Source organism: Aedes aegypti, chromosome 1 (genome assembly GCF_002204515.2).
Source record: "Aedes aegypti strain LVP_AGWG chromosome 1, AaegL5.0 Primary Assembly, whole genome shotgun sequence".
Taxonomy (NCBI): Eukaryota; Metazoa; Arthropoda; class Insecta; order Diptera; family Culicidae; genus Aedes; species Aedes aegypti.
Window position 1 is genome coordinate 83336399 of NC_035107.1, and position 27848 is coordinate 83364246.

The 27848-nt window shown below is 38.3% G+C and overlaps 2 protein-coding genes across 3 annotated transcripts; one reads left to right on the forward strand and one right to left on the reverse strand.

Annotated features, from left to right (window-relative positions):
- The first annotated feature begins 10209 nt into the window (after positions 1-10209).
- On the forward strand, positions 10210-11182 carry LOC110675666. Its single transcript, XM_021841262.1, has 3 exons — positions 10210-10543; positions 10611-10700; positions 10867-11182. The coding sequence occupies exons 1-3, from the start codon at positions 10328-10330 to the stop codon at positions 11059-11061; spliced, it is 501 nt and encodes a 166-aa protein (XP_021696954.1). The 5' UTR covers positions 10210-10327; the 3' UTR covers positions 11062-11182.
- A 659-nt stretch (positions 11183-11841) lies between these two features.
- LOC5568413 (cytochrome P450 CYP12A2) lies at positions 11842-27790 on the reverse strand. Of its 2 annotated transcripts, none has more exons than XM_001658015.3 (7): positions 27410-27790; positions 20369-20615; positions 20197-20313; positions 19861-20133; positions 19645-19801; positions 12368-12616; positions 11842-12299 (listed from the first exon to the last, which is right to left on the reverse strand). In XM_001658015.3, the coding sequence occupies exons 1-7, from the start codon at positions 27570-27572 to the stop codon at positions 11973-11975; spliced, it is 1533 nt and encodes a 510-aa protein (XP_001658065.2). In that variant the 5' UTR covers positions 27573-27790; the 3' UTR covers positions 11842-11972. The 2 variants fall into 2 exon arrangements, with proteins under 2 accessions (XP_001658065.2, XP_021696975.1); XM_021841283.1 differs by lacking the exon at positions 27410-27790 and adding an exon at positions 26772-26839.
- Positions 27791-27848: the final 58 nt, after the last annotated feature.

The following is a 27848-nucleotide window of genomic DNA, read 5'->3' on the forward strand; positions in this document are numbered from 1 at the left end:
AAACTAGGATTGCAGGGGTCGTATATCTTCCAGCAAGATAACGACCCCAAGCACACAGCCGAGAATACTAGGCTGTGGCTTCTATACAATACACCACAACAACTCAAAACACCTCCTCAGAGTCCTGATATTAACCCTATCGAGCATCTATGGAATATCCTGGATGATGCAATCAGGAAGAGACACATTTCCACTAAGAATGAATTGAAACAAGCTTTGAAAGAAGAGTGGGACAAGATTCCACCGTCCGTCACTGCAAATTTGGTCAATTCGATGCCACGGAGACTACAAGCGGTAATCGATGCCAAAGGTAACCCAACGAAATACTGACATCAATTTTTGGCCGTATATTTTATATGAATCTCGTATAAAAACTGAAACGGACAAATACTTTTGGAGCACGCGCCGAATGAAATTTGCGGTTATGTTGATATTGTTAATATTATTTATTTGATTTTCAGTATGACTTTGAATAATAAATATGAATTGACTAGTCTGTTATCCGATATGATAGTAATTTTTATTGTCCTTTGGGGCGATCCATTAATTACGTAAGACAATTTTCGCGATTTTTCAACCCCACCTCCCCCCATGGTAAGATTTTTTGTATGAAAATAAAAAATAAATTGTATGACGCGTAAGAAATCTGAAACCCCCCTCCCCCCGTAAACCCTTACGTAATTAATGGACAGCCCCTTTGCCTATCACGCTTCAAAATAACTAATTCCTTAAATGTATACACCTAGACGAATACTTTTTGGACTCACTGTATGGCGGCAGTGTGTAAACGTCAAATGCGAACAATAACGATGCGAGCGCTGCGGGTGGTGGATTGGCCACCTACCATATTTTTGAATCGACCATAACAGATACTTGAGGGGGGGGGGGCTCATCCTACTGATTTAATTACACTTTACAAAACGACCATTAGATCTATTATTGAATATGGATGTTTTACTTTTGTAAATGTAAGTCAATTGCATTTTTGTAAGCTAGAAAAGATTCAATTTCGATTTTTAAGAATTTGTTTAAAGGTAATGAATTTAACTCACACTCGATTCCACTTTAAACTCGCTTATATGAATTAAATTGTTAATTCATATTGAATTGTTTTATAAAAAAAACACCCAATAATTGATGTTTTGAAATGTTTAAATGATATTAATCCAACTTGCAAAATTTTAGATTCATACAAATATTGTTCTTCTTTGAATATTGTTCCTACAACAATTTCCACATTCAATTATCATAATTTTGATATTAATGTTCACTCGTTTCATCCAGTGATCGATTTATCGTTATATGAAGAATTAAAACAAATTCCTCGTTAGTATTTTTGCTTCGCTCCTTTATTTTTTCGGCGTAAATTTGTTGGATTAGATTCACATCAATTTTACTTTTCTGATGGATCATTAATCCAAAATGTTCCTGGTTTTGGAGTTTATAATTATTATTCTGCTTATATTTTCAAACTACAATCTCCTTGCTCAGTTTTTATAGCTGAACTAACTGCCTTGTATTTTACTTGTTCTTTGATTAAAAAATGTTCTCCAAATATTTTTATTGTATGTTCAGACAGTTTAAGTAGTTTGAAAGCACTCAATTCCATTAATTTCAATTCTAAAACTCATCACATTATGTTGTTGCTGAAAAAAGAATTATGTTATTTGCATTCTCAGGGATACATCATTAAATTTATTTGGGTTCCTGCTCATTCTAACATTTATGGTAATGAGCAAGCTGATTTTTTAGCAAAATTAGGGGTTCGTTGTGGCAGTATGCTCAACAGACAAATTTTTTCGTCTCAATATTTTACAGATTTGAAACAATATTCTTTTAATAATTGGCAGCTTTCATGGGCTTTATGGGATAAAGGACGATGGTGTCATTCAGTTTTACCTAATGTTAGTCGATTTAGTTGGTTTAAAAATTTTGCTGTTTGAAGAAATTTTATTTGTACATTGTCGATGCTTATATCCAATCATTATATTTGTAATAGTTATTTATATCGTATCAATATCAATGATTCTAATTTGTGTGATTGTGGTGTTGCTTATGAGGATATTGACCATATTGTTTTTCATTGTACGCGTTTTGCTATATCTAGAATTACTTTCTTTAGAAATTTGAAAATATATCATCGTTTGCTCCCTCAATCTGTTCTGGGAAGTAAATTCTTACCCTCGTTAAAAATACTTTATAGATTTTTATATGATGCTTTGTATAACGTATGATTCTGCTTCTTTCTTTTTCCTCTTTTCAGGTTTGATGGAAACATTTTCAATGAACTCTTTTAAGGGTGGCATCAAGTTGTTTTCGAGTCATGGCCCTTTTTCAAGATTTTTGGCTCTGCAATGGATAAATTCCGCCTGAGCCTTTAGATTTATATTTTATTATTGTTATCATTTTGTAATGTAATTTTGAAAAGACAAAGAGGTTTTGTGACTTTTTGAGAAGAGTTTCATAAGAAAATCACTCAAAGGGGCTTTTCCCTCTTTCAAAATTTTAAGTTAAAAAAAAAACAAATAAATAAATAAATAAATCGACCGTTCAAAAGGTGGTCGATGGACAATGATAAGAGTGTGGAGTCTGTTTGTCTGTGATAATAATGAATGCCATCATACCAGGTTCCAAGATTCGAGGGGCTCCAAGATCGCGTTCAATATTCCGCATAATATTTGAAGTTTGACATAGCTAGTAATAAACTGACAATTTGTAATATCCTAAAATGAAAAAGACAATGACAACAATAGGGTTTGTAGAAGATCTATATCAACGATATACAAAGGCTATTTGAATCTCCCTTAGTTTTGATTATTCAGGGCTAGATATAAAGTGGGCCAAGGGGCCCGTATTTTAAACGCCTTCTCAAAAGTCAGTCTTGTAAAATATTTTCCTTTAAACCGGTGATATTCAATCGTCCCCACGCATGACACATTTTGTGTACGATCCCATACCCGTGTTTGTAGTCCTTCAACATCTGGAACTTTGGTAAGCTTCACGTAGGATTCGACCCAATTCTTTTGATCTGAACTTCAGGTCTCAATATCGCTCATGTTAAAAATTATACAGTAATCTTCAAATAGATGGTATGGATTTGTAAAAAAATGTTTCGAGTTCAACACTTTTGATATTTTCAATAGCACGAGTTTTAAATAAAGAGTCACCCAAAAATTTTGATTTTAAGAGCAACAATTCAAGATACATCTTTGTAAGTTCCTTCGAATAGTTCAAATAAGATCATGCCTTTAACTTTATGAACAATTTTTGATTAAACATATTTAGGGATTGACCCAAAACTTCGTTAACGAATAGCAAAATTACTTATGTTTGATTAAGTATTTTTTTCAGGAATTCTTGTTGAAATTTTAACTGAATTTCTTTCAGAATCTACATAAGCAACTACTCCAGAAAAATTCGTTCAGGACTTCAATGTACAATTTCAGAAAATTCGATGCATCGTCATGGGAAACTTTTCAATTATTTCCGGTAAGAATTGCCTTGGGTGACGAACAATTTTAGAAAGCTAGTTAATATCTATCTGGCGTTAATATATGAACAACTTAAGGGAAAGATATTGCTGCAGATTTTCCCAAAATTCCGCCCAGATTTTTTACATGGACTATTCAAAAAAAAATTTAGGAATCATTCAACAAATTGTTAAAGGCTTGATCAAGAACTCCACTGAGGAGACCTTCAATAATTTTTCCCCTAGGGTACGCCATAGTATCCCTTCAGAAATTTTCCAATATATTCCTTTACGAATAGAGGCTAGGGAAAAATTTGTCAAATATTTTGTGTACAGTGAAGCTAGGAAAACATTTACTTCTGGACTGGAAATTGAAAGTAACTGTACTTGAGAGGCTTAAATGCAAAAGGGCAAAAGTGACATTCTGGTCCGTTTGATCGGTGGCTAATTTTCTTGGGAATTTCTCCAAAAGTTTTGTTTAGAATACCTCAATAATTCAACCTGGATTTTCCTAAGGAGAACCACAGAAATTTCTCTAAAGATTATTTCAGAAATCATCTGAACTCCTTCAAAAATTCTTCGACAAGTTGTTTAGGAAAGTCTTCACTCCTCCAAGATTCATCCAGTAATTCATCCATCGCTTTTCTTTGGGAAATCCTCCAAGATTCCCGATCAAACCGTTTTCTAAAACTTTGTCTATAATTTCTCCAAAAATTTCTAGGTATTCTTTTAAAATTGTCCTTCAGGATTTATATAAGATTTTAACAAATGATTCTTTTTAATTATACCTCATGCTACATAACCTACATAAGATTTCAACTAAGGATTCTTTCTAATTATACCTCATCAATTGCTTCAGGAATTTCTCCTAAAATTTCTTCAAAAATTTTAGGGAATTTTGGGGAACTCTAATTCTTTAAGATTTTCTCAAGTAAGTTTTGAAATTTTTTTGTTCAGGATTTTTTTCTAGGAATATCTCCAGTGAAATGCCAAGATTTTGTAAAGGAAGTTTAAAAAGATTTTTTTTTAATAATTTGCAAAGATAATCGAAAAACCAATCGAATCGAACAAATTTCTCGAAAAATATTGGACTGAATCTCTATAGAAATTTGTGTACGAATTATCTTAGGATTTATTGGAATAAATACTGTAGTTTAAACTGGTGTGAAAATTAAAATTCAAATAAACTTTTGTATGGGTATTGATTTAAAAAACTTCTTGAGAAATGTTCGGTAAAACTGCAGGAGAATACTTGGATGAGATGCTACAAAAATTTCTAGAGAAAAAATATACTTGTCCGAACAACCCTTCAAGAAATCTTGGATCTATTAGAGGAAACGCGGATGACTTCTTGAAGCAATCCATACGAACAGGCGGAGGAATTCATGCAGAGTTTATTGAAAAACAAAATTCTTAAGCTATTTTTTCATCCACTCTGGAACACTTTGGAAGCTCTCCTAAGGATACAGCTGCAGAATTATTTTTAAGGATTAGTGATAAAAAAATACTTGAAGGATATTCTAGGATAGTTTTGAAGAAGAAAAAAATCAAAGTAATACCAAAGGAAATTACTTGAAGGAGCAAATTCTGAAGAAATTCTTCTAAGCATGCATCTGCTGAAGGACCGTGGTTTCGGCATCGTAGCGTTCCAGGAAGTGTGTTGGGAGGGATCAATGGTGCGAACGTTTAGAGATAACCATACCATCTACCAGAGCTGCGGCAACACACACGAGCTGGGATCAGCATTTATAGTGATAGGTTAAAAGCAGGGGCGCGTGATCGGGTGGTGGCCGATCAATGAGAGAATGTGCAAGTTAAGGCTCGAAGGCCGGTTCTTCAACTTCAGCATAATAAACGTACACAGCCCTCACTCCGGAAGCACTGATGATAATAAAGACGCCTTTTACGCGCGGCTCGAACGCGAGTACGTCAGCTGCCCAAGACACGACGTCAAAATCATTAAGCGCCCACCGGCTGACGAACGAAAACGGCCTACGACTAATTGATACCGCCGCCTCCAAGAATTTGGCCATTCGTAGCACCTACTTCCAGCAAAGCCTTCTATACCGATACACCTGGAGATCACCACAGCAGACAGAATCACAAATCGTTCACGTTCTGATTGATGGACGGCACTTCTCCGACATTATCGACGTCAGGATCTATCGTGGCGCTAACATCGACTCTGACCACTGTCTGGTGATGCTCAAACTGCGCCCAAAACTCTCCGTCGTTAACAACGTACGGTACTGACGGCCGCCCCGGTATGACCTAGAGCAGCTTAAGCAATCGGTTGTCGCAGCTGCATACGCGCAGCATCTCGAGGCTGAGCTGGATGAAGCCCCTCTTGAGGACTGCTGGAGAACAGTGAAAGCAGCCACGATGCAGCTGAGAGCAACGTCGAGTACGTGGGACGGAGTCGACGGACCGATTGGTTCGACGAGGAATGTAGGCAGATTCTGGAGGAGAAGAATGCAGCGAGGGCGGTCATGCTGCAGCAAGGGATCCGGAAGAACGTGGAACGTTATAAACGGAACGGTAACAGCAGACCTGCCTCTTTCGTAAAAAAAACGCCGCCTGAAGGAGACGGAGTGCAAGGAGATGGAACAGCTGTGTCGGTCTCAAGAAACGCGCAAGTTCTATCAGAAGCTCAACGCATCCCGCAACGGCCTTGTGCCGCGAGCCGAGATGTGCAGGGATAAGGATGGGAGCATTTTGACGGACAAGCGTGAGGTGATCGAACGGTGGAAGTAGCACTTCGACGAACACCTGAATGGCGCTGAGAGCACAGGCAATGAAGAACGGGACATCGGAGCAAAAGCCTTCGTCAGTACTCCGGGCGATGGAAACCAACCAGCCCCCACGATGGATGAATTCATAAAGATGGGTCGGGAGAGGCTGGCCATTTGTTTGCACCGGCTGATAGGTACAATCTGGGGAACAGAACAGCTACCGGAGGAGTGGAAGGAAGGGGTTATATGCCCCATCTGCAAGAAAGGCGACAAGTTAGATTGTGAGAACTTTCGAGCGATCACCATTCTAAATGCGGCCTACAAAGTATTATCCCAGATCATCTTCCGTCGTCTGTCACCTGTAGTTAACAAGTTCGTGGGAAGTTATCGAGCAGGTTTCATCGACGGCCGCTCGACAACGGACCAGATCTTTTTCGCGCGACAAATCCTACAGAAGTGCCGTGAGTACCAGGTCCCTACACACCATTTGTTCATCGATTTCAAGGCGGCATACGACAGTATTGACCTGTAGATCTATGGAAGGTCATGGACGAGGACAGCTTTCCCGGGAAGCTTACAAGATTGATTAGAGCAACGATGAACGGTTTGCAAAACTGCTTGAAAATCTCAGACGAATTTTCCAGATCGTTCGAGTCTCGGCGGGGACTACGGCAGGGCGACGGACTTCCGTGCCTGTTGTTAAATATTGCGCTAGAAGGTGTCATTCAGAGAACAGGACTTAACAGTCGAGGCTTGATTTTCACGAGATCCGGACAATTTGTTTGCTTGGCGGACGACATGGATATTATTGGGAGAAAATTTGAAACGGTGGCAGATTTGTTCACCCGCCTTAAACGCGAATCAACAAGAGTTGGATGCGTCGAGAACAATGTACATGGTGGTAGGCGAAACTGAGCGTGACAGAGCCCGCCTAGGAAGCAGTGTCACGATAGACGGGGATACCTTCAAGGTGGTGGATGAGTTCGTCTTCCCTTGGATCCTTGTTAACGGCTGACAACAATGTTAGTCGGGAATTACTAAGGCGCATCATCAGCGGAAGTCGTGCCTACTATGGGCTCCAGAAAAAACTGCGGTCACGAAAGATTCACCCCCGCACCAAACGAACTATGTACAAAACGCTCATAAGACCGGTAGTTCGCTATGGGCATGAGACGTGGACTATGCTCGAAGGGGACTTGCAAGCTCTTGGGATTTTCGAACTCTGAGTGCTAAGGACGATTCTTGGCGTCGTGCAGGAGAACGGCGTGTGGCGACGAAGGATGAACCACGAGCTCGCTCAACTCTATGGCGAACCCAGTATCGTGAAGGTGGCTAAAGCTGGAAGGATACGCTGGACAGGGCATGTTGCAAGAATGCCGGACAACAACCCTGCAAAGATGGTGTTCGCTACGAATCCGGTCGGAACAAGAAGGCGTGGGTACAGCGATCTAGGTGGATTGACCAGGTGCACCAGGACCTGGAGAGCGTGGATCGCAGTCGAGGATTAAGAGAAGCGGCCATGAACCAATTGAATTGGCGAAATATTGTTGGCGAGGTTTTATCAAGATAAGTGATGTGAAACCAAATAAATAAATTATAACTAATCCAAACGACTAGTTTTCATAACCGATAAAGTTTCGTGAAAAATGTAGCAAAATATCTTGAATCAGAAAAGTTATGGAAATTTTACTAATTTTGTGTTGCAAAATAGTAGAGGGATTAATTATCTTCCCCTGGATAAATGTTAACAAGGCACCGAAAATGTAAGTAGGCTATATTTAGAAGGAATAGTTTTAGAAATAAAATATTTTTTTAGCTTTTTAGCTGATGAAAGACAAAATCCATGTCGTGCTTTGCTGTAAGCGTCGGTCCGAAAATGATATCCAACACCTCCCGCAACAGCCCCTTTACACAGAATCTATGCTGCACGAAAAGAGGCCAGTGTTGTGCGCTCGGCACTCATTTTTGAGCGGAGCAAGTTTAGCGTGATTGTTTCGAGCCCGCATGAAGATGATCGAAATGAATATTTTCCTGCTCTTCGCGAACCCCGTAATCCGAGGTAACATTGAACATTTTTTTTTGAATATTTCTTAAATATTTTATTTGAAAATGCAAATGTTGCAAATTTAATATTCTTAAAACAAGTACTGCCAGCCATAGCTCGTGACTGCATACTGCATTCTGTTTTTTTGGAAGATTTAAGCATGTTTAAAAAAATGTTTTAAGTGATTTTTTGATTTAGCTGATATGGGGTAACATTGATCGCCTATATAAACAGCATTCAGTAATATTGAAAATGTCGTTACTTTTTTCTTGCTCATTTCGTTTGCAGAACTTATGTGAGACACGAATCTTCGGTACCATCATCCATACCCATTGAAATCATTGTTTCGAAAAGTTGACAAATTTACGCCCAACTTATTACACGCAATTTTCGCAAAAATCTTCGCTTTCATTTGCTCCTGAATATAAGAAAGAGGAGCACCATTCATGATTTGGAAATGTTCCATCAATAAAAGATGAAACGTACTTTTTACTAGATGAGTCATTTCGATCAATGATACCCCGGATTACGGTACATGATAAAACCCATCTAAACCAGCTTCAATCCTGAGGAACAGTATTGCTATCTGATGTTTAGAGATTGTTTCTCACGCCTGTTAAACGATACACCTACCTGCAATGGTAAATAAGCGAGAGAAATGAATTTTATCACCGCCTCTCTTTGGGGCTCTTGTACGCTGCTGTTATTAATCAAGCTTGTTACAACTTGCGAAACATTGCATGATCATGGACCGATACAGATGTGATGTTTTTATTCGCTAATTTCACCAGAAATCGTTCTCAAGATACCTCTATGATTTTGTTTAAGAAATCTTCATATAATTGCCCCATATATTAATTTGACTCCATAGATGAATCAAGAAATTTACTGGAAGTAATTGTGGAGAAGTTTCTGAGTGAACTCGTGATGAACTGTTTGGATACATACCCGGAAAACTTTTGAAAGACCTCTTGAGAGAAAACCTGGACGAGCTTCTGAACATTTCAGGTGAAATTACTGAATATATTTTTGGATAGTATCTTGAATTCATGAGAAAGTAATTGGACTAATAAGTGAAGGGAACAATTGAGGAACTGCGAGTCATATTTCTGTATCGTTTCCTGATGAAATACTTATATTGAACTTTTTGAAGTTCAGTAATGTCCCGATTTTGTCAGCCTCATGATACATTTAGTGTTGATAAAATCGGAAAAGAGCTAAAATCGGGTAAAAAATTTTCGACTGAATTCAAGGTTTATTTTAACTTAAGGACTTAGTTTTATGATTTTGTAGATATAAACATTGTTTTTTTTCTTCCATTTTCTATTTACCGTAATCCAAGGTAACATTGATCAGTTTCTTGGATAATGATTAAAAATTTCAAATTTCAAAATGTCGGTCTTTAAATGCTTGTATAGACTTGGCCAAGGTCATAATTGACTTTATACACCCAATATTGCCAGTATAGACGTGCTTACTCTGATTAAAATAAATATCAATCTTAGGTTGACGAAATCGGGCAAAAAAGGATGCTTAAATCGAGGGTAGACAAAATCGGGTGAAAAAGGGTGCTAAAATCGGGGGTAGATAAAATCGGGGGTAGACAAAATCGGAGGCGGACAAAATCGGGTCATCACTGTAGATTCATTAACATAAAATCCCTGAAAGAAACTGCAGGAATAATCCCACGATGCATTGTTTGAAAAAAATCTAAAGGAACACGTGCAGTATTTTCTAAATTAATCTCTTTTTGAATTCTTTGTGCGATCCCAGAAGATATTGGTGACAATTTCCATCACAAGCATAAACGCCTTCTATTATGAGGATGTTTTCCAGAACCATCTTGCAGCAGTTTAAAGCTCCTCGTTCACCGGATTTATTCCTAGGAGAAATCCAAAGAATGAATGTAAGTCTGTCGAAAATGGCCTTTTTTTAGGTCACACAATTTTGATTTCATGAGAAAACAAGACAGCAAGCTACGAAATTCGTGCAAATCCTAGTAACCGACGATGACATGAATTTGGACAGCTTTCTAACCCCAGCTGGTGTTTCACTTCTCGAAGAAAATTTCTCACGTGTCAAATGGATCCGATAAAATTTCTAAAGCACTCGTGGCAAATGTTTGTGGCCCAGGAAGAGGTCGGCCCTTGGGAGCACATTTGGCGTAGAATTCGATTCTTTTTCGACACAGATGAAAATTTCCGGTTCGAAACATTGATGTATGGTGCCACGCTTGTCATTATTGCCTTGATGGGAATTGTTCTCTCATGGGAATGTGTGAGAAGATATCGAAGGCGGGTTAGTAGACAATCGTTTAGTGATCTGTGGATGTTGGCTTAAAATTTCTCTTTGATTTCATTCGCAGAATAACATCGATCCCCAAACAGCTGCGGAAGTGCTAGTGCAACTTAAGAGCAATCGCGAAAACCTTAAGGAAATTGTCAATCTTCTTGCGGTAAGTAGTCATAGGGTACTGAAGATGAATCGGATCCTCAAATCTTCAGAAGCACAAATCTAGAGAACCAGACAGCTGGTTCTCTAGATGTGTAGTCTTGAAGAGTTGAGGATTGACTTCGATGTATCTTTACCTGAATTGATGTACATTTCACAACTTTTTGCAGCGCCGTAGTGAAAATTTTCAATCCTCTCCGCCTGTCAGACCATCAGAAGTACCCGAGCTCATGTTGGAACAGCAGGAAGTTGACGGTCAAGCTGTGGATGGCCCTGCTCAATGTAAGATTCCAGTGAACAAGAAGCTCAACCTAACGCCAGGGAGAAAGTGGGCACCGAAGAAGGTTCGCTCCACGCCCAATTAATACGAATTTGTCAGTGGCAGTTTCTGTAAGTGTTGATAGAGTGCGGAAGCAGAAATTACTCTACTTACGTATTTAACCTATATTTTCTTTCTCAAATTACATTATAAATTAACATAGAAAATTGAGTGTTTTTCTTATATGGTCAATTCTCTACCTTACTCGATATCAAGTTAAGGCTAAGTAGCCCGTCATTCGCTTTGGCAGCAATGATGAATTTTCAGCTTGCATTTCAAAGTGATAAAATACAGTCTTGATAGTTATTTTTGACTTGAAAAAGTATCACTGTACGCGCTAACATACATAGAGTATGCTAATAATTTTTCGGCTGTGTCAGTGCAAAACCAACTGATTTTCTTTGATTCGAAATCGTGAGATGAATTAGCAACAATCATCAACGACACATACAAATTTCAATGACGGCCTACTTCGCCTTAAAGAACCATAGTAAAAGTTGGTTTTCATAGCTACCTCGATGGTCCCTTGGATCGCATTTGCACTGGTTTTGTGTTCTTTAACTCGATACCTCCCTAACCCGATGGTCCCTTCAAATCGAGTTATTGAGAGTTGACTGCAGAAACCTTTTGCATTTCAGTCATCAAACTTTGATTACTGCAACATCCTGCTCTCTTGGTTTTAAGCAGTCAGGACTAGGGTTCACAGGTAGATCTTTACCCCATAACGTACCACGAAAAGGTGAATTACACGAGTTTTGGGTAAGGATATGGGTGGGGATTGTGATATAACGTTTTTGTATATGGTGATCAAATGCTAGAGCAGAAATTATTTAACTTACTGTGTTTGATTTATATTTTTCTTGAAATTATTACCCTAATTATGACAAAACTTTTTGCATTCAACATATATCACGACCTTATAGTAAACCTTAAGTTACTTAAAAAGTACTCTAAAAACTAATCTTCCACCTCCGTCATCTGAAACTTGAGCTCGTTGATGGGCATGTTGACCAAGTTCCCGCGAATCTTCAGCTCCCCATAGTTCCACCGATACTCAAATAGGCGCGTTATGCGGGCAGTGAGAATCTCCATCTCCAACATGGCCAATCGCCGCCCAATGCAGGTCCGAACTCCAAACCCGAACGGCAAAATCAGAAACGGATGGGCATCCTGAACGCTCGGATAGTCGTCCAACTTGAGCCACCGCTCCGGGATGAACTCCTTGGCACGTGTCATGAACCGCTCGTCGTTCTGTAGAATCATGGAGCTCATTGCCACGTCAGTCTGAAAATAAAGCGTTGAGATGAACTTCAGTTAATGATAACAAACGCAATTAACAGTCGTCGTCATACCCCCTTTGGAACCTGATAACCTCGAAGGACTAGGTCTTTGCCCGTGGCCCGGACGTTTGCCGAAACCGGTGGACACAACCGGATGCACTCTTTGACGCATGCCCGAAGATACGGAAGGTTGTGCATGTTCTCCGGTGTCAACGCAGAGTCCTTATTCGGCAGGATGGTTCGTATCTCCTCCCGAAGCTTGGCCTGTTTGTCTGGGTTGGTGGCAAGGCAGTACAGGATACCGGTGACTCCCGCTCCTGTCTGCGGGGAAATATTTTCATATTGTTAGAGAATTATTGGATAGTTACAGTTATCCCTCGATGTAAAACGTACTTCGTACGGGAAGAACCACCTAACAGAGACCCGTTGCTTATGAGATTTCGATTGATTAGTTCCAACATGAAATATATATCAACGGTTCAAGGCGTTTTCGATATAAATGATAACTTTCAGTATGTGGAACCTTTGCAATATGATGACGCCGCCAAAGTTGTTCAATAGGGTTTTCACTCGGCGCTATTAATCACTAAATTTTTGATTTGCGAATTGTCCAGGATCAAGATTACCTAAAAATATGGTCTTTGGAAAAGTTTTTCAGTAGATCAAGGGGTTTCATGTTCTGTACTAGTATTACAAACCATCGTTAAAGAAAGCTCCTAGTAAATACAGTCAAACCTCCATGAGTTGATATCTGAAGGGACCATCGACTCATGGAAATATCGAGTCGTGGAAACAAATGCTATGGAAAAACTGTTTGTGGGGACCATCGTAGTAAGCATGAAATTTTGTTTTAAATATGGTTCCATGAGTCGATATCGAGTCATGGAACATCGATTCATGGAGGTTCAACTGTAACTATGAAAGCGCTCATTAAAACACTAAGCTGTGAAGTTTAAACTGTTTCTAATTATTTAAGCCATATATAGTAGGTGCGGCTTATTTTTCAAAAGTTATCAAAACCAAAAATTCGTGTGCTTTTCTGAATTCAAATCACAGAAAAAGAGAAACTTCATAACTTTGTTTTTTTTTTTCAACCAATTTTAAAACTTTGAGCATCATTCTCTTGGAAAATAAATTTATGAAAACTTTGTAGAGCACCAAATTTGTCTAAAATCTGGCCTAGTTTTAATTAATAGTAGTTTACTCCACATTTTTCCTCATTTTACTTAAAATTTCATTTCTGTTTCACCATAACTGCAGTATAACTCAATCGATTCCAAATCTTTTTACATGTTTTCGGAGCGAATTAAGTTGTTTTAAAATTGTTCATACAACACAGTTCACTAAAAAATTGTTTTGACCAAGTTTTCCAACGAAAACTGCAAAAAACATGTTACGAAAAACGCCAGTTTTTTTTCAAAATTTTGCCGGTTAAACATTATCTCTAAAGCTGAAACTGGTTTTTATCATTTAATAAACCTTTGAAAAGGGCTTAGCAACAATTTTTAAATAATTTTGGAACATAAATATTTTTGCACATGTTAAAAAAAATATGTTTTTTTAACTCGTAATTAAAACAAGATTTTCATGAATTTAAGTTTCATAGCAAAACTGCAATTTCCGACAAAAAAAACTTTTATATTTCCAAGGAATTTGATTTTTTCATTTTGACAACTTTTGAAAAATAAGCCACACCCTAATATAAAGCCATTCAAAATGCTAAACCTTTTGAAGCCGTTTTCAGCCGTTTTAAGGCACAAGAATCCATCATTCGACCATCAGCAATCATCGAAAGACAAAAACCAGTTTTTTTTTTGTTCAAATTCAGAAAATCCTCATGGGAATCTATCACTGCATTACAGATTGCAAGTGTAATGCAGTGATAGATTTTTATGAAAATTCTTTCGATTTTTAACAAAAAAAAAACTTGGTTTGAAAATTTGCAATAATTTTAGGCCATTTAAAACAATTTCAAGCTGTACAAAGCTATTTCAATATGTTTAAGCATTTTCAAGCCGTTTTATGGCATTTAAGAGGAAAATAACCATCATCGTTGTGCAAATTTTCGAAATCAGCAACGATCAATAAAATTAAAGTAACGCTTAAGAAAATCTATCACTGCATGCCATGTGTAATCTGTAATACAATGAAAGATTTTCATGAGGATTTGCTAAAATTTGAGCTTCTAGCTTCTAGCTTCTAGCTTCTAGCTTCTAGCTTCTAGCTTCTAGCTTCTAGCTTCTAGCTTCTAGCTTCTAGCTTCTAGCTTCTAGTTTCTAGCTTCTAGCTTTTTCTAGCTTCTAGCTTCTAGCTTCTAGCTTCTACTTTTTCTAGCTTCTAGCTTCTAGCTTTTTCTAGCTTCTAGCTTTCTTTTAGCTTCTAGCTTCTAGCTTCTTTTTAGCTTCTAGCTTCTAGCTTCTAGCTTTTTCTAGCTTCTAGTTCTTTCTAGCTTTCTTTAGCTTCTAGCTTCTAGCTTCTAGCTTCTAGCTTCTAGCTTCTAGCTTTCTTTAGCTTCTAGCTTCTAGCTTCTAGCTTCTAGCTTCTAGTTCTAGCTTCTAGCTTCTAGCTTTCTAGCTTCTAGCTTCTAGCTTCTAGCTTCTAGCTTCTAGCTCTTCTAGCTTCTAGCTTCTAGCTTCTAGCTTCTAGCTTCTAGCTTCTAGCTTCTAGCTTCTAGCTTCTAGCTTCTAGCTTCTAGCTTCTAGCTTCTAGCTTCTAGCTTCTAGCTTCTAGCTTCTAGCTTCTAGCTTCTAGCTTCTAGCTTCTAGCTTCTAGCTTCTAGCTTCTAGCTTCTAGCTTCTAGCTTCTAGCTTCTAGCTTCTAGCTTCTAGCTTCTAGCTTCTAGCTTCTAGCTTCTAGCTTCTAGCTTCTAGCTCTAGCTTCTAGCTTCTAGCTTCTAGCTTCTAGCTTCTAGCTTCTAGCTTCTAGCTTCTAGCTTCTAGCTTCTAGCTTCTAGCTTCTAGCTTCTAGCTTCTAGCTTCTAGCTTCTAGCTTCTAGCTTCTAGCTTCTAGCTTCTAGCTTCTAGCTTCTAGCTTCTAGCTTCTAGCTTCTAGCTTCTAGCTTCTAGCTTCTAGCTTCTAGCTTCTAGCTTCTAGCTTCTAGCTTCTAGCTTCTAGCTTCTAGCTTCTAGCTTCTAGCTTCTAGCTTCTAGCTTCTAGCTTCTAGCTTCTAGCTTCTAGCTTCTAGCTTCTAGCTTCTAGCTTCTAGCTTCTAGCTTCTAGCTTCTAGCTTCTAGCTTCTAGCTTCTAGCTTCTAGCTTCTAGCTTCTAGCTTCTAGCTTCTAGCTTCTAGCTTCTAGCTTCTAGCTTCTAGCTTCTAGCTTCTAGCTTCTAGCTTCTAGCTTCTAGCTTCTAGCTTCTAGCTTCTAGCTTCTAGCTTCTAGCTTCTAGCTTCTAGCTTCTAGCTTCTAGCTTCTAGCTTCTAGCTTCTAGCTTCTAGCTTCTAGCTTCTAGCTTCTAGCTTCTAGCTTCTAGCTTCTAGCTTCTAGCTTCTAGCTTCTAGCTTCTAGCTTCTAGCTTCTAGCTTCTAGCTTCTAGCTTCTAGCTTCTAGCTTCTAGCTTCTAGCTTCTAGCTTCTAGCTTCTAGCTTCTAGCTTCTAGCTTCTAGCTTCTAGCTTCTAGCTTCTAGCTTCTAGCTTCTAGCTTCTAGCTTCTAGCTTCTAGCTTCTAGCTTCTAGCTTCTAGCTTCTAGCTTCTAGCTTCTAGCTTCAGCTTCTAGCTTCTAGCTTCTAGCTTCTAGCTTCTAGCTTCTAGCTTTCTAGCTTCTAGCTTCTAGCTTCAGCTTCTAGCTTCTAGCTTCTAGCTTCTAGCTTCTAGCTTCTAGCTTCTAGCTTCTAGCTTCTAGCTTCTAGCTTCTAGCTTCTAGCTTCTAGCTTAGCTTCTAGCTTCTAGCTTCTAGCTTCTAGCTTCTAGCTTCTAGCTTCTAGCTTCTAGCTTCTAGCTTCTAGCTTCTAGCTCTACTTCTAGCTTCTAGCTTCTAGCTTTCTAGCTTCTAAGCTTCTAGCTTCTAGCTTCTAGCTTTCTAGCTTCTAGCTTCTAGCTTCTAGCTTCTAGCTTCTAGCTTCTAGCTTCTTAGCTTCTAGCTTCTAGCTTCTAGCTTCTAGCTTCTAGCTTCTAGCTTCTAGCTTCTAGCTTCTAGCTTCTAGCTTCTAGCTTCTAGCTTCTAGCTTCTAGCTTCTAGCTTCTAGCTTCTAGCTTCTAGCTTCTAGCTTCTAGCTTCTAGCTTCTAGCTTCTAGCTTCTAGCTTCTAGCTTCTAGCTTCTAGCTTCTAGCTTCTAGCTTCTAGCTTCTAGCTTCTAGCTTCTAGCTTCTAGCTTCTAGCTTCTAGCTTTCTAGCTTCTAGCTTCTAGCTTCTAGCTTCTAGCTTCTAGCTTCTAGCTTCTAGCTTCTAGCTTCTAGCTTCTAGCTTCTAGCTTCTAGCTTCTAGCTTCTAGCTTCTAGCTTCTAGCTTCTAGCTTCTAGCTTCTAGCTTCTAGCTTCTAGCTTCTAGCTTCTAGCTTCTAGCTTCTAGCTTCTAGCTTCTAGCTTCTAGCTTCTAGCTTCTAGCTTCTAGCTTCTAGCTTCTAGCTTCTAGCTTCTAGCTTCTAGCTTCTAGCTTCTAGCTTCTAGCTTCTAGCTTCTAGCTTCTAGCTTCTAGCTTCTAGCTTCTAGCTTCTAGCTTCTAGCTTCTAGCTTCTAGCTTCTAGCTTCTAGCTTCTAGCTTCTAGCTTCTAGCTTCTAGCTTCTAGCTTCTAGCTTCTAGCTTCTAGCTTCTAGCTTCTAGCTTCTAGCTTCTAGCTTCTAGCTTCTAGCTTCTAGCTTCTAGCTTCTAGCTTCTAGCTTCTAGCTTCTAGCTTCTAGCTTCTAGCTTCTAGCTTCTAGCTTCTAGCTTCTAGCTTCTAGCTTCTAGCTTTCTAGCTTCTAGCTTCTAGCTTCTAGCTTCTAGCTTCTAGCTTCTAGCTTCTAGCTTCTAGCTTCTAGCTTCTAGCTTCTAGCTTCTAGCTTCTAGCTTCTAGCTTCTAGCTTCTAGCTTCTAGCTTCTAGCTTCTAGCTTCTAGCTTCTAGCTTCTAGCTTCTAGCTTCTAGCTTCTAGCTTCTAGCTTCTAGCTTCTAGCTTCTAGCTTCTAGCTTCTAGCTTCTAGCTTCTAGCTTCTAGCTTCTAGCTTCTAGCTTCTAGCTTCTAGCTTCTAGCTTCTAGCTTCTAGCTTCTAGCTTCTAGCTTCTAGCTTCTAGCTTCTAGCTTCTAGCTTCTAGCTTCTAGCTTCTAGCTTCTAGCTTCTAGCTTCTAGCTTCTAGCTTCTAGCTTCTAGCTTCTAGCTTCTAGCTTCTAGCTTCTAGCTTCTAGCTTCTAGCTTCTAGCTTCTAGCTTCTAGCTTCTAGCTTCTAGCTTCTAGCTTCTAGCTTCTAGCTTCTAGCTTCTAGCTTCTAGCTTCTAGCTTCTAGCTTCTAGCTTCTAGCTTCTAGCTTCTAGCTTCTAGCTTCTAGCTTCTAGCTTCTAGCTTCTAGCTTCTAGCTTCTAGCTTCTAGCTTCTAGCTTCTAGCTTCTAGCTTCTAGCTTCTAGCTTCTAGCTTCTAGCTTCTAGCTTCTAGCTTCTAGCTTCTAGCTTCTAGCTTCTAGCTTCTAGCTTCTAGCTTCTAGCTTCTAGCTTCTAGCTTCTAGCTTCTAGCTTCTAGCTTCTAGCTTCTAGCTTCTAGCTTCTAGCTTCTAGCTTCTAGCTTCTAGCTTCTAGCTTCTAGCTTCTAGCTTCTAGCTTCTAGCTTCTAGCTTCTAGCTTCTAGCTTCTAGCTTCTAGCTTCTAGCTTCTAGCTTCTAGCTTCTAGCTTCTAGCTTCTAGCTTCTAGCTTCTAGCTTCTAGCTTCTAGCTTCTAGCTTCTAGCTTCTAGCTTCTAGCTTCTAGCTTCTAGCTTCTAGCTTCTAGCTTCTAGCTTCTAGCTTCTAGCTTCTAGCTTCTAGCTTCTAGCTTCTAGCTTCTAGCTTCTAGCTTCTAGCTTCTAGCTTCTAGCTTCTAGCTTCTAGCTTCTAGCTTCTAGCTTCTAGCTTCTAGCTTCTAGCTTCTAGCTTCTAGCTTCTAGCTTCTAGCTTCTAGCTTCTAGCTTCTAGCTTCTAGCTTCTAGCTTCTAGCTTCTAGCTTCTAGCTTCTAGCTTCTAGCTTCTAGCTTCTAGCTTCTAGCTTCTAGCTTCTAGCTTCTAGCTTCTAGCTTCTAGCTTCTAGCTTCTAGCTTCTAGCTTCTAGCTTCTAGCTTCTAGCTTCTAGCTTCTAGCTTCTAGCTTCTAGCTTCTAGCTTCTAGCTTCTAGTTTTTCTTCCGAAGGAATTCGTCACTACTGCCTTTTTTGTCAAAAGTGACTATGTCGGGGATGAGATTCGATCCCAGGACCTCGGCGTGAGAGGCGTGTGTTCTAACAACTACACCAGATCAGTCCTCAAATCAGTTCTCATCATCAATATAAATATGAATCGAATGCTGCTTAAGAAGGGGCTATACGATTTTTATAATTCTCTCAGAGTTTTCGTAGTGATTAAAGTTAAAAAAACGGTTGTGAACGGAACCGTCATTTTTTATGGTACGTTTAATGGCGTTTCTACAAAAGCCTACTTGATAGCAAGACGAAGTTTCCGGGACCACTATTTAATAATATAAAACATACTGTAAATCAGAGATTCCCAAAGTGGGCCAATTCACCCCCCGGGGGGTGATTTTCCGGCTCCAGGGGGCGAAAATTTGTAAAACAGAATTTGGGGGGCGAAACATTCAGAAAGGGGGCGAAAAAGCTAACACGGGACCATTTGAAAATAATTAATTATAACCTTTAGAGGACACACTAACTTAACTATTTTCTGGATCTTTAATCATGGAAATTTTAAAATTATGATTGTCAATCTACGAATTGTCAATCACAAAATGTTTGTGTCATGCATATTAAAAAATAATGTGAGTTTCAATAATGGTCGGTATTTGAGATTTTTCCGAGATCGAAATGGTTAGGCACAGATAACATATAAAACACACAACATATTTAGGATATACAAAAAAAGGATCTGAGAATCAAATGTTTTGCTTTAAAAAACGACAAGAACTACCACAAAAACCTGAAATTTTCTTGGTTTTGGGAAAATACCCTTCATATAGTATTGAAAAATTACTTGAAAAACATTCTTGAATGCAGTTTGTTTGCCATTTTCGATTCCTGGAGCAATGATTAATGAAATCTTGGTACGTTGAACACCTTTGTCCAAGACATAAACTTTCTTTGCCCTCAAAGTGTCAAGATATTCTATGTTGGAATCAATTACCCATAAGCTAAGAGACGCTATTTACACCTAGTCAATTACCGTCCTTCATCGGGGAACCGCTGTTTAGGAATGGAAAATACCGTATCAACTCCAGCCATCAGCATATCGCACGCCATGATGAACGCAATGTCTCGATCGACTTTCAACAGCTTTTCCAGTACACTCTGGGTTTCACTGGGAGCTGAAGGGTTACTTTCCAATCTCGCTGCCGCTTCTTCTATTTTAGATTTAACGATCCTGAAAGTTATAAAATCTGTTATCAAAGGTGCAACAAACGTATCCCGAAGAGTACGTACTCAGTGATTCTGTCAAGCACCGTAATCAACCGCTTGAACGATGCCGTTTTGTAGTATCTCCAGATCGAGGGCAGAACGTCCAGCTGGTAGGTCAGTTCGAAGAATTCCTGCAGATTGGTGACAATTATTTGCGCTTCCACCGACTGCTTGCTATCCAGTAATCCAAATCGGGTGTCCAACGCTAAGACGCCCATGGACTCCAACGCCCAACGATTGATCCACTGCTTGAAATTCGCCGGTAATTCGTTTTTGCTGTCACGCATGTTAAGCATTCTGAAAATAAAGGATTTACTATGAAAACTCATCTATTTGTTGATTGAATCTTGAAAGTCATACAATCCCATTAGCTGAAGGGCAACCTTGTCCAGCTTATTGACATAAAGCTTTACAGTTTTCGGTTGTAGCATGACTGGATTAACAGTAGATCGGAATTTCTGCCAATTTTCTCCTTGACTGCAATGGAAAGGCACATAACGTCTAATCTACTATCAACAAATCCAACACTCACTCAGCCACCAATCCGCCTTTGCCCTTGAACACGTCCGGACGCACGTGCATCCGGTAGTATCCGAAAGTGTCCAGCCCTCGGCGCAGCGGCCATTGGCCCTCGTTGCGAAACAACGTTTCGTAGTCGTCCGGATGGAAGCTCAGCAGCATATCCCGTTTGCCGAACAGGCCCGGCATCCGAACCAGGTCGCCGTAGCTGTCGCGGAAGAAGCGATACACCTCAGGGAGACCGGCGTTGTACTGGCGACCTGCAGAAAGTCGATACGAGCGAATGATGAGACGAATCTAGAATATGAATCTTGGTAGTGATAGACGTAATTACGACAGTTCATAAGCTACATATTCTTCTTCTTTTTCTTTCTGGTGTAACGTTCCAACTGGGATTAAGCTTGCTAGAGATAACTAGCTTCTTTTAGAGAACGGATCCAATCCGAAACAGTCACTTTAGTGAATCGGATCTTTTGAACGGTTCAGTGACCGCCAAGAACCACCCCCTTTTGAATTTTCCCATGTTTTGTAGTAAAACAGAATTATATGTTCTTTCCAAAACAGCAGAAAAATTGAAAATCGATTGAATTTCAAGAAGTTATTATAATTTAATTATGAGGTCAATTTGACCCCATCACACAGACAGAAGGCTAAGAAAGCCTAAGAAACCAAAAAGAGGCCGAAAAAGACCAAACAGGGACCAATAAATTGAAACGTATCCTAATAGAAGCCAGAAGATAAGAAATGGATTCTTTAAAGCATCAGAGCGAATATTTCTCTAAGATCTTAAACTTATTTTGAGAATTCTTCGTGACATTACGACAAGTATTACTGTATGTGTTTTTTTCATGATTTTCTCTAGGAATTTCACCAGAAACTTGTTCAGGTATTTGCCCAAATTCAAAAACTTCGGAAATTTCTAATTGAGTTAGTGATTATTTCCCAAGGAATTTCTCCACGATTTTTTCTAAAGAATTCCTCAATAATTCATGACGTATCCAAGAATGCAGCCTTGATTTTCCAAAGGAGAATCACAGAAATGGAATTTCTCCAAAAAAAAAATCTAATAAATAACCTTTTTTTCATGAATTCTTCCAGGAATTTTTCCAGTGAAATATCAAGATAAATTCTTGAAAAATAATCCGTGAGTTTTTTTCTAAGAAAAAACCTAGAGTAACCTCTGAAACTTGTGTAAATATTAAGGTCACCCTTAATAAACAAGGATCGCTGAAATAACCCGCGAGTCCAATAGAGGAAGTTTACGAAGATTTTCTAGAAAAAATTAGCTTAGATAACCAAATCTCAGAATAGTATTCCGCCGAAACTCTACATAAATTGTGTATGAATGATTGGAGGAAATATTAGAAAAATTGCTGTGGTATTAATTGATGTGAAAACTTGAATAAGTTTTTGGAAATCGGTAGGGAATTTTTAAACAAAACTTTCAGAAAAAAAAAAGGATAGCTTTAGAAAAAAAAATCAAAGTAAAACCTGATGAAATACTGGAGGTAGTAGCTTTGGAGTTCTCTAGGATTTTCTGAAAAATTTTTGGAGAGATCCCTGAGAGTATTCTAAAAAAAAATCACTCTGTTAATACCTTTTTCTGGGAATCTGAGACGAAACTCTTAAACAGCCTGTTGTGCCCGTTATAGTATCTGGTTTCTTTAGAGCCTGCACAGAATACAAAATAAGGAAAAAAATGGTTCATATAACTTTAGAGACCTTTTATTAAAAATAGTTACCAAGCCTCTTAAAAGAAGTCCTGTCTTAAGAATCATCTATTAGATCATCTTTTTTATATTATTCATATTAAGAAATGTAAATTTTATCCTTTTTATTTTATCCAAGAATCTTCCAAGAAATCGTCGTAATCAGCTCTAAATATTTTTATGAATGTTGTTACAGAACATCAGTAGAAATTTGATCAAATAATTTTCCAGAAATTTCAGAGAACCATGAAAAATCTTATCGTGTCTTTCTTAAATAGACGCTTATATTTTTTGTGTCTTTTTTCCTTCATAGGAATAAGTAGGAAATTGTATGTCTATTGAACAGATAATAAATAACTTAATTTATTCAGGATTGTTTTCTTGCGATTCCACCAGGGATTCCTAGAGAAATTATTAATGAGATTTCTCAAGGAATTCCATCAAACATTCTACCAGGAATTCCTTCTATTAAAAAGTTTCCAGTGATTCTTCTAGTGATTTCCCTAAAAATTCTTTTTTTTTTGCATCAAGGAATTCTACACGATTTCTCTAGAAATGCTTTCAAATATTCCTAATAAAAATAATAAATGCAGGGATTGACCCCAGGAATTCTTGCAGTGATTCTACGTAGAATTTTTACAAGGAAGCCTTCAAGGGGTTCCACAAAAATACTGCAAACTTCCTCCAGGAACCCACCAGAAATTCTGTAGGGATTGCAGTTGCAATTTTTTGAGAGTTTCCCCTTGGTTATCCTTCGGGAATCTTCTTTAAATTATTTTACAAATTCCTTCAAAGATTTTTCGTGGTGTTCTTAAGAGGCATTTGTCCAAGGATTTCATCTGGAATTTCTTCAAGAATCTACCCGAAATTCTTCCGAGGATTACTAAAGGAATTTGTTCATCAATTCCTTCTAGTATTTCCCGCAGGATTTTTTTCAAGGAATCCACCAAGAATTACCTTAGAGAATCCTTTAGGAACTCTTTTTGGGATTGCTTTAAAAGTTCTTCCAAAGATATATTTAGAAACTTCTTCAGAGAATTATCTGCAAATTTTTCCTGTGATTACTTTGGTACTTTCTCCAAGAATTTCCCAAGAAATTGCTCAATGATTTTTCCAGGAATTTTCTAAAATTATATTCCGTAATATCCGAATTTAATCTGGAAACATTCAGAGAAATAATCCGAACGTCAAATTCTAAAAATCAGGGGAACTAAAATTTCTGAAGGAACTTCTAATGGAACTCCTGATGAAATCCCTGCAGGGCCCTGGAGGAATTGCAGATAGAATCCCTGAAAAACCTCCTGATGGAATTCCTAGAAGAACTTGTGATGAAATCCCTAGAGGAACTCTTGAAAAAATTCCTAGAGAGACTGGATGTAATGGAATTGCTGAAGGAAATTCTGCTGAAATCCTAAGAAGAACTACTGGTGGAATCCTTCATGGAATTAATGATAGAATCTTTAGAAGTACTACTGATTGAATCCCACTACGAATTCGTCATTGAACGTCTAGAAGAACTCTTGATCCCTAGAGTAACTACTGATGGAATCCCAGGGGGAACTTTTGATGGAGTTCCTAGTGGAATCCTCACAAGAACTTCTGATGGAAACTTTTGAAGTTCTCCTGATGGAATCCCTGGAGGAACTTCTAAAGAATATCTTAGAGGAACTCGTGATTGAATCCCTTGAGGTATTACAGGTAAAATTATGGAAGGATTTTTTTTTTCATCTTTATTAACGAGATATTTAACCCTGGACTAGTTCATCTCGAGACCAACGGCTTTACTTCCCCTCCGAATGAGGTCGTCACTATAACTTTTTTAGTCGTCAGTGACTAATCTCGGAGATGGGATATGATCCCAGGTCCTCGGCGTGAGTTCCTATCTGAACAGATAAAAGAGATAAAAGCAAATAAATGTACAACCATATCATGTGAATTTGTAGTAAAAATGATGCTTTTATAATTTGCGATAAGTTTAAAATTATTCATAATTCTGTGTATTGAAATCATCCGATTCATGAATGGTGATTTATTCACCTATGTATAGTGACTGTATTGCCGTGCTAATAACTAAAATTGCATCCACTGTTCCATGCGTTAGATAAATACATAATAATCTAAATATCTACAGTATTGGACAAAACATTTGCAACTTTTTCGATTTTCCATACAAAATAACCAACTTTGGTAAGCTAGATCTCAGTTGTTCATGGACCGATTTGAATGAAATTTTCACAGAACATCAGATATAATTTGAATTTTAACATATATGTTTGTATAATTTTCCCAATCACGAGTTTATAAGTTATAACGGTTTAACTAAAGTGTAATTTTCGACGAAAAATTCAAAACAATTTATCTCAAAATCTAATAGCTCCACACACAAATTGTCTTCAGCAAACTTGTTTATCTTGTTAACAGCTACAACTTTGCTGAAGATACCATGAAGCTATTCCTTCAAAATGTTTAGTTATGTCATTTATAAAAAATCGTCAAAAAATTCACTTTAGTCAAACCGTTACTGCTTTTGACCTTGTGATTGGAAAAATCACTCAAAAATATATGTTAAAATGCAAGTTATGTTTGATGTTCTGCCAAAATTTCATTCAAATCGGTCCATAAATAGCTGAGATATAGCTTACCAAAGTTAATCATTTTGTATGGAAAATCGAAAAAGTTGCAAATGTTTTGTCCAATACTGTATAAGCAAAGATAAAAGTGAACTGACCCAAAGCTTCATTCTCGTGTTACTTTTCAAAACGACGTATCTAACGTTGTGTGGCTGTCTTTGTTCACTTTCTCTTCAATAGCCACATGAACCTCTTCTGTTGCGTTTTTTTGTTTGAAACGCTAGCCAAGGTCATTGTTTTTCGATCTACAGAGGAAAATTTCCCAAAAGTTTTAGTATTGCACTGTTCTAACTGAAAGAGAACGAGAGAAGAGAAAATATGTGATTGTTACATAAGTCCTTTAGTAAAGTCTGACGATAATTCATATTCGTATTTGTATAATTTCGCTAATACATAGGGTAAAATTGTCCAATATGCCGCTTTGAAAGGTGATTATAAAACGAAGCCAAACTTTGAATTTTCAAATACATAAGACTGGAGAATCTGACAACAGTTCGCGTTGAAAAACAATCAAATTGCTTGCTTCTTGGTGCACTGAAAACATCTCTTCGTATTTTATCCAAAATCCATTTCGTAAAACAAGATTTCGTACATATAACGCTATTTCCATTCATTGTACGAGTTATTTGTACTTGACAGAATTTCGCGATTCAGTGGCTTTACGAAATAATCGTAAGATGTACGATATACAATTCGTAGATGTGCGTTATCGTATTGTTCGTATTACGAATTGTTTAGTATTACGAAACTGATCGTATAATCTATGAAATCATTCGTTGTTTTCTGCAACGAAAGGTTTCGTAGACACATTCCGTAAAATACAACATGACACGACCGCAGCCGAGGGAGGTAAGAAGAAGCGCGTATAAATGTTCGTTCTGAATACGAAACAAGCGAATTTCGATTACGAAATGTTTAGTACATTATAACAATCATTGTTTGTTTTGATTTCGAGCTTGAATCATATTACGAAGCTGGTTGCATACATTCTACGAAACTGTTTCGTTGCAGAAAACAACGAATAATTTCGTAGTTCAAACGAACGATTTCGTAGTAGAAAACAATATATATTTTCAGTGTGGTAACCAATGGGATAAATTTTCAAAGCGGAGCGCTGTTTGGTTCTTAAGTCTTGTGCTCTTGAAAATTTGAGTTGTGGCTTCGTTCTATAATCACCTTAAGGATTTGAGTCGTTTTCTCATGCTATGATCCACATTTTAGGACATTTCAAAGTCTTAACGGTAACTTTACAATATTTGCTTGCTACCACTATGGAAACATGACCCAAATTTAAAATTGTGCCGAAAATATGGTTGAAAAATGGGGGTGGTTCAAAATCACCAAATTTATGGGGTAGAACGCCATTTAGTATGGAGAACGAAGAGTTGGCAATCATTATTTGTTCATTAAAACATCGGAATAGCTTACGACTTGGGCAAAAAAGTGGAAAATTGTTGAATTTTACCGGGAAATAAAAGGACGATCTACATGTTTATGGCCAAAATTGTAGCGGCAACTCTAAGGTATACATATTTTAAAATTGTTTGCCAAAGAACATAAATTAAAAACAATCCAATAAGTTGAGCCATTTTACCCCATCAGTGTGTATTGCACTATGTTCCCCTACTGTTCAGTCATGTTGCAGCAACAAATTAATTGCACGATCATCCATGCTCATGCTTATTATCATCGTTCAATTTGGTCGTCGTACTGAAGGATAAGATACAGCACTTTCAACATAGTGAAATGTCAGCATTTCGCTGTCTGTATGGCCGTTTCTAAAGATTGTGCTCTATGCAAAAATCTATGGGATTATTAGGTTTACCTCAGGGGAGCTAACTCTGAAGGTAGAGGTGGATCCAGTTTGGGTAGCATTCATAACTTGTTTATGCTACAAGTTTTTACACGAACATTGAATACCGGGAGTGTGATTTAATCTGCTGCCACTATTGTACCTATTCATTTTAAAGTTTGCGCAATTTCCTGGTTGATTAGCAACCTGAAGATGAAATGTTGTTCAACATGAAGTCGTAGGCAGATACGTTTGGCACAATGTGTAGACCAATTATGAGTTTACCTTTTCACAGTAAGATGTCCAATAGATTCGCCGTTTACCACTCTAGACATTGCCAAATTGATTCTGAAATGGCATTTTTTGCAATTTCTCATCGTAATAGGCTGTTTTTCATCACGCCAATCTGTCATGAAACGGCCTACTTTCCTGCACTGAAGTATGCAGTGCGGGAATAGTCATTACCTAACTGAAACCAGTGCTGTAATGATTCATTACGCAACGCTTTCTCATTACGCAACTGTTTTGAGTTGCGTAATGAATCATTACACAACAATTTTTCAGAAATTGTGAAATGATGGTGAATGCATTCCGATATAATTTCTGATACCCTCAAGTGGTCTTCTACGAAATTGCAAAAAATGTTGTACGTAACTCGTTGCAGAACTCGATTTTTACAGCACTCGTCGCAATCATCCTACTCGGCAAGCCTCGTAGGATAAATTTACGACTCGTGCTGTAAAAATCATCATTCTGCAACTTGTTCCGTAAACTACTATTGTACCTTCATCCAACAGCACATAATGGTTTTTGACTGGACGTTTATTATCATTCCTCTAGATAGGTACTCGTTGCTTAGCTTGTATGAGGGAACCTTCATACATAGAGCATTTCGACATCGAAGATCACCGTTACAAACTCACCGCCTGGTCCGAAATTCTTGAGCATCTTGAACACACTCGGAGCGGGAATTTTGCTGTACGGAAGAGCTTTGTCCCATTCTGTTTCATGGTGTGTCACTCTGGTCGCTAGACCCATACGCTGCCCTAGACTGCATCCCAATCGAACTGTGCGATTACCGGCCATAATCAAAGCTCCAGACGAATATCACTTTCACTTTTACCCCACAGTATCGTATCAGTAAACCGGTGAACACTACTCAGCAATAAGACACGGAAGCCGTTTGCCGCGCTACTAACGGTTCGTAACCAAAACCCTGCGGAGTATCACCATCAGCATATAGATAGGCCTATAAAACGTTGGAGCTGTTTGCCCTTGAAATTGCGCAATGTTTTTGTTTAGGTTCTCAGTAAACAGCTGCTTGAGGGCATTTTGAGTGTGTTAGCGCCCATAACCTTCTGT

Excerpts from the sequence above, each read along its gene's own strand:
- LOC110675666 (XM_021841262.1), top strand. The coding sequence starts at position 10,328 with ATGGATCCGATAAAATTTCTAAAGCACTCGTGGCAAATGTTTGTGGCC. Across the intron at positions 10,544-10,610 it reads TGAGAAGATATCGAAGGCGG|AATAACATCGATCCCCAAAC; the intron begins GTTAGTAGACAA and ends TTTCATTCGCAG. Across the intron at positions 10,701-10,866 it reads AAATTGTCAATCTTCTTGCG|CGCCGTAGTGAAAATTTTCA; the intron begins GTAAGTAGTCAT and ends AACTTTTTGCAG.
- LOC5568413 (XM_001658015.3), bottom strand. The coding sequence starts at position 27,572 with ATGGCCGGTAATCGCACAGTTCGATTGGGATGCAGTCTAGGGCAGCGT. Across the intron at positions 20,314-20,368 it reads AAAGGCGGATTGGTGGCTGA|TCAAGGAGAAAATTGGCAGA; the intron begins GTGAGTGTTGGA and ends TTTCCATTGCAG. Across the intron at positions 12,617-19,644 it reads TGATGGCTGGAGTTGATACG|ACAGGAGCGGGAGTCACCGG; the intron begins GTATTTTCCATT and ends ATTTCCCCGCAG.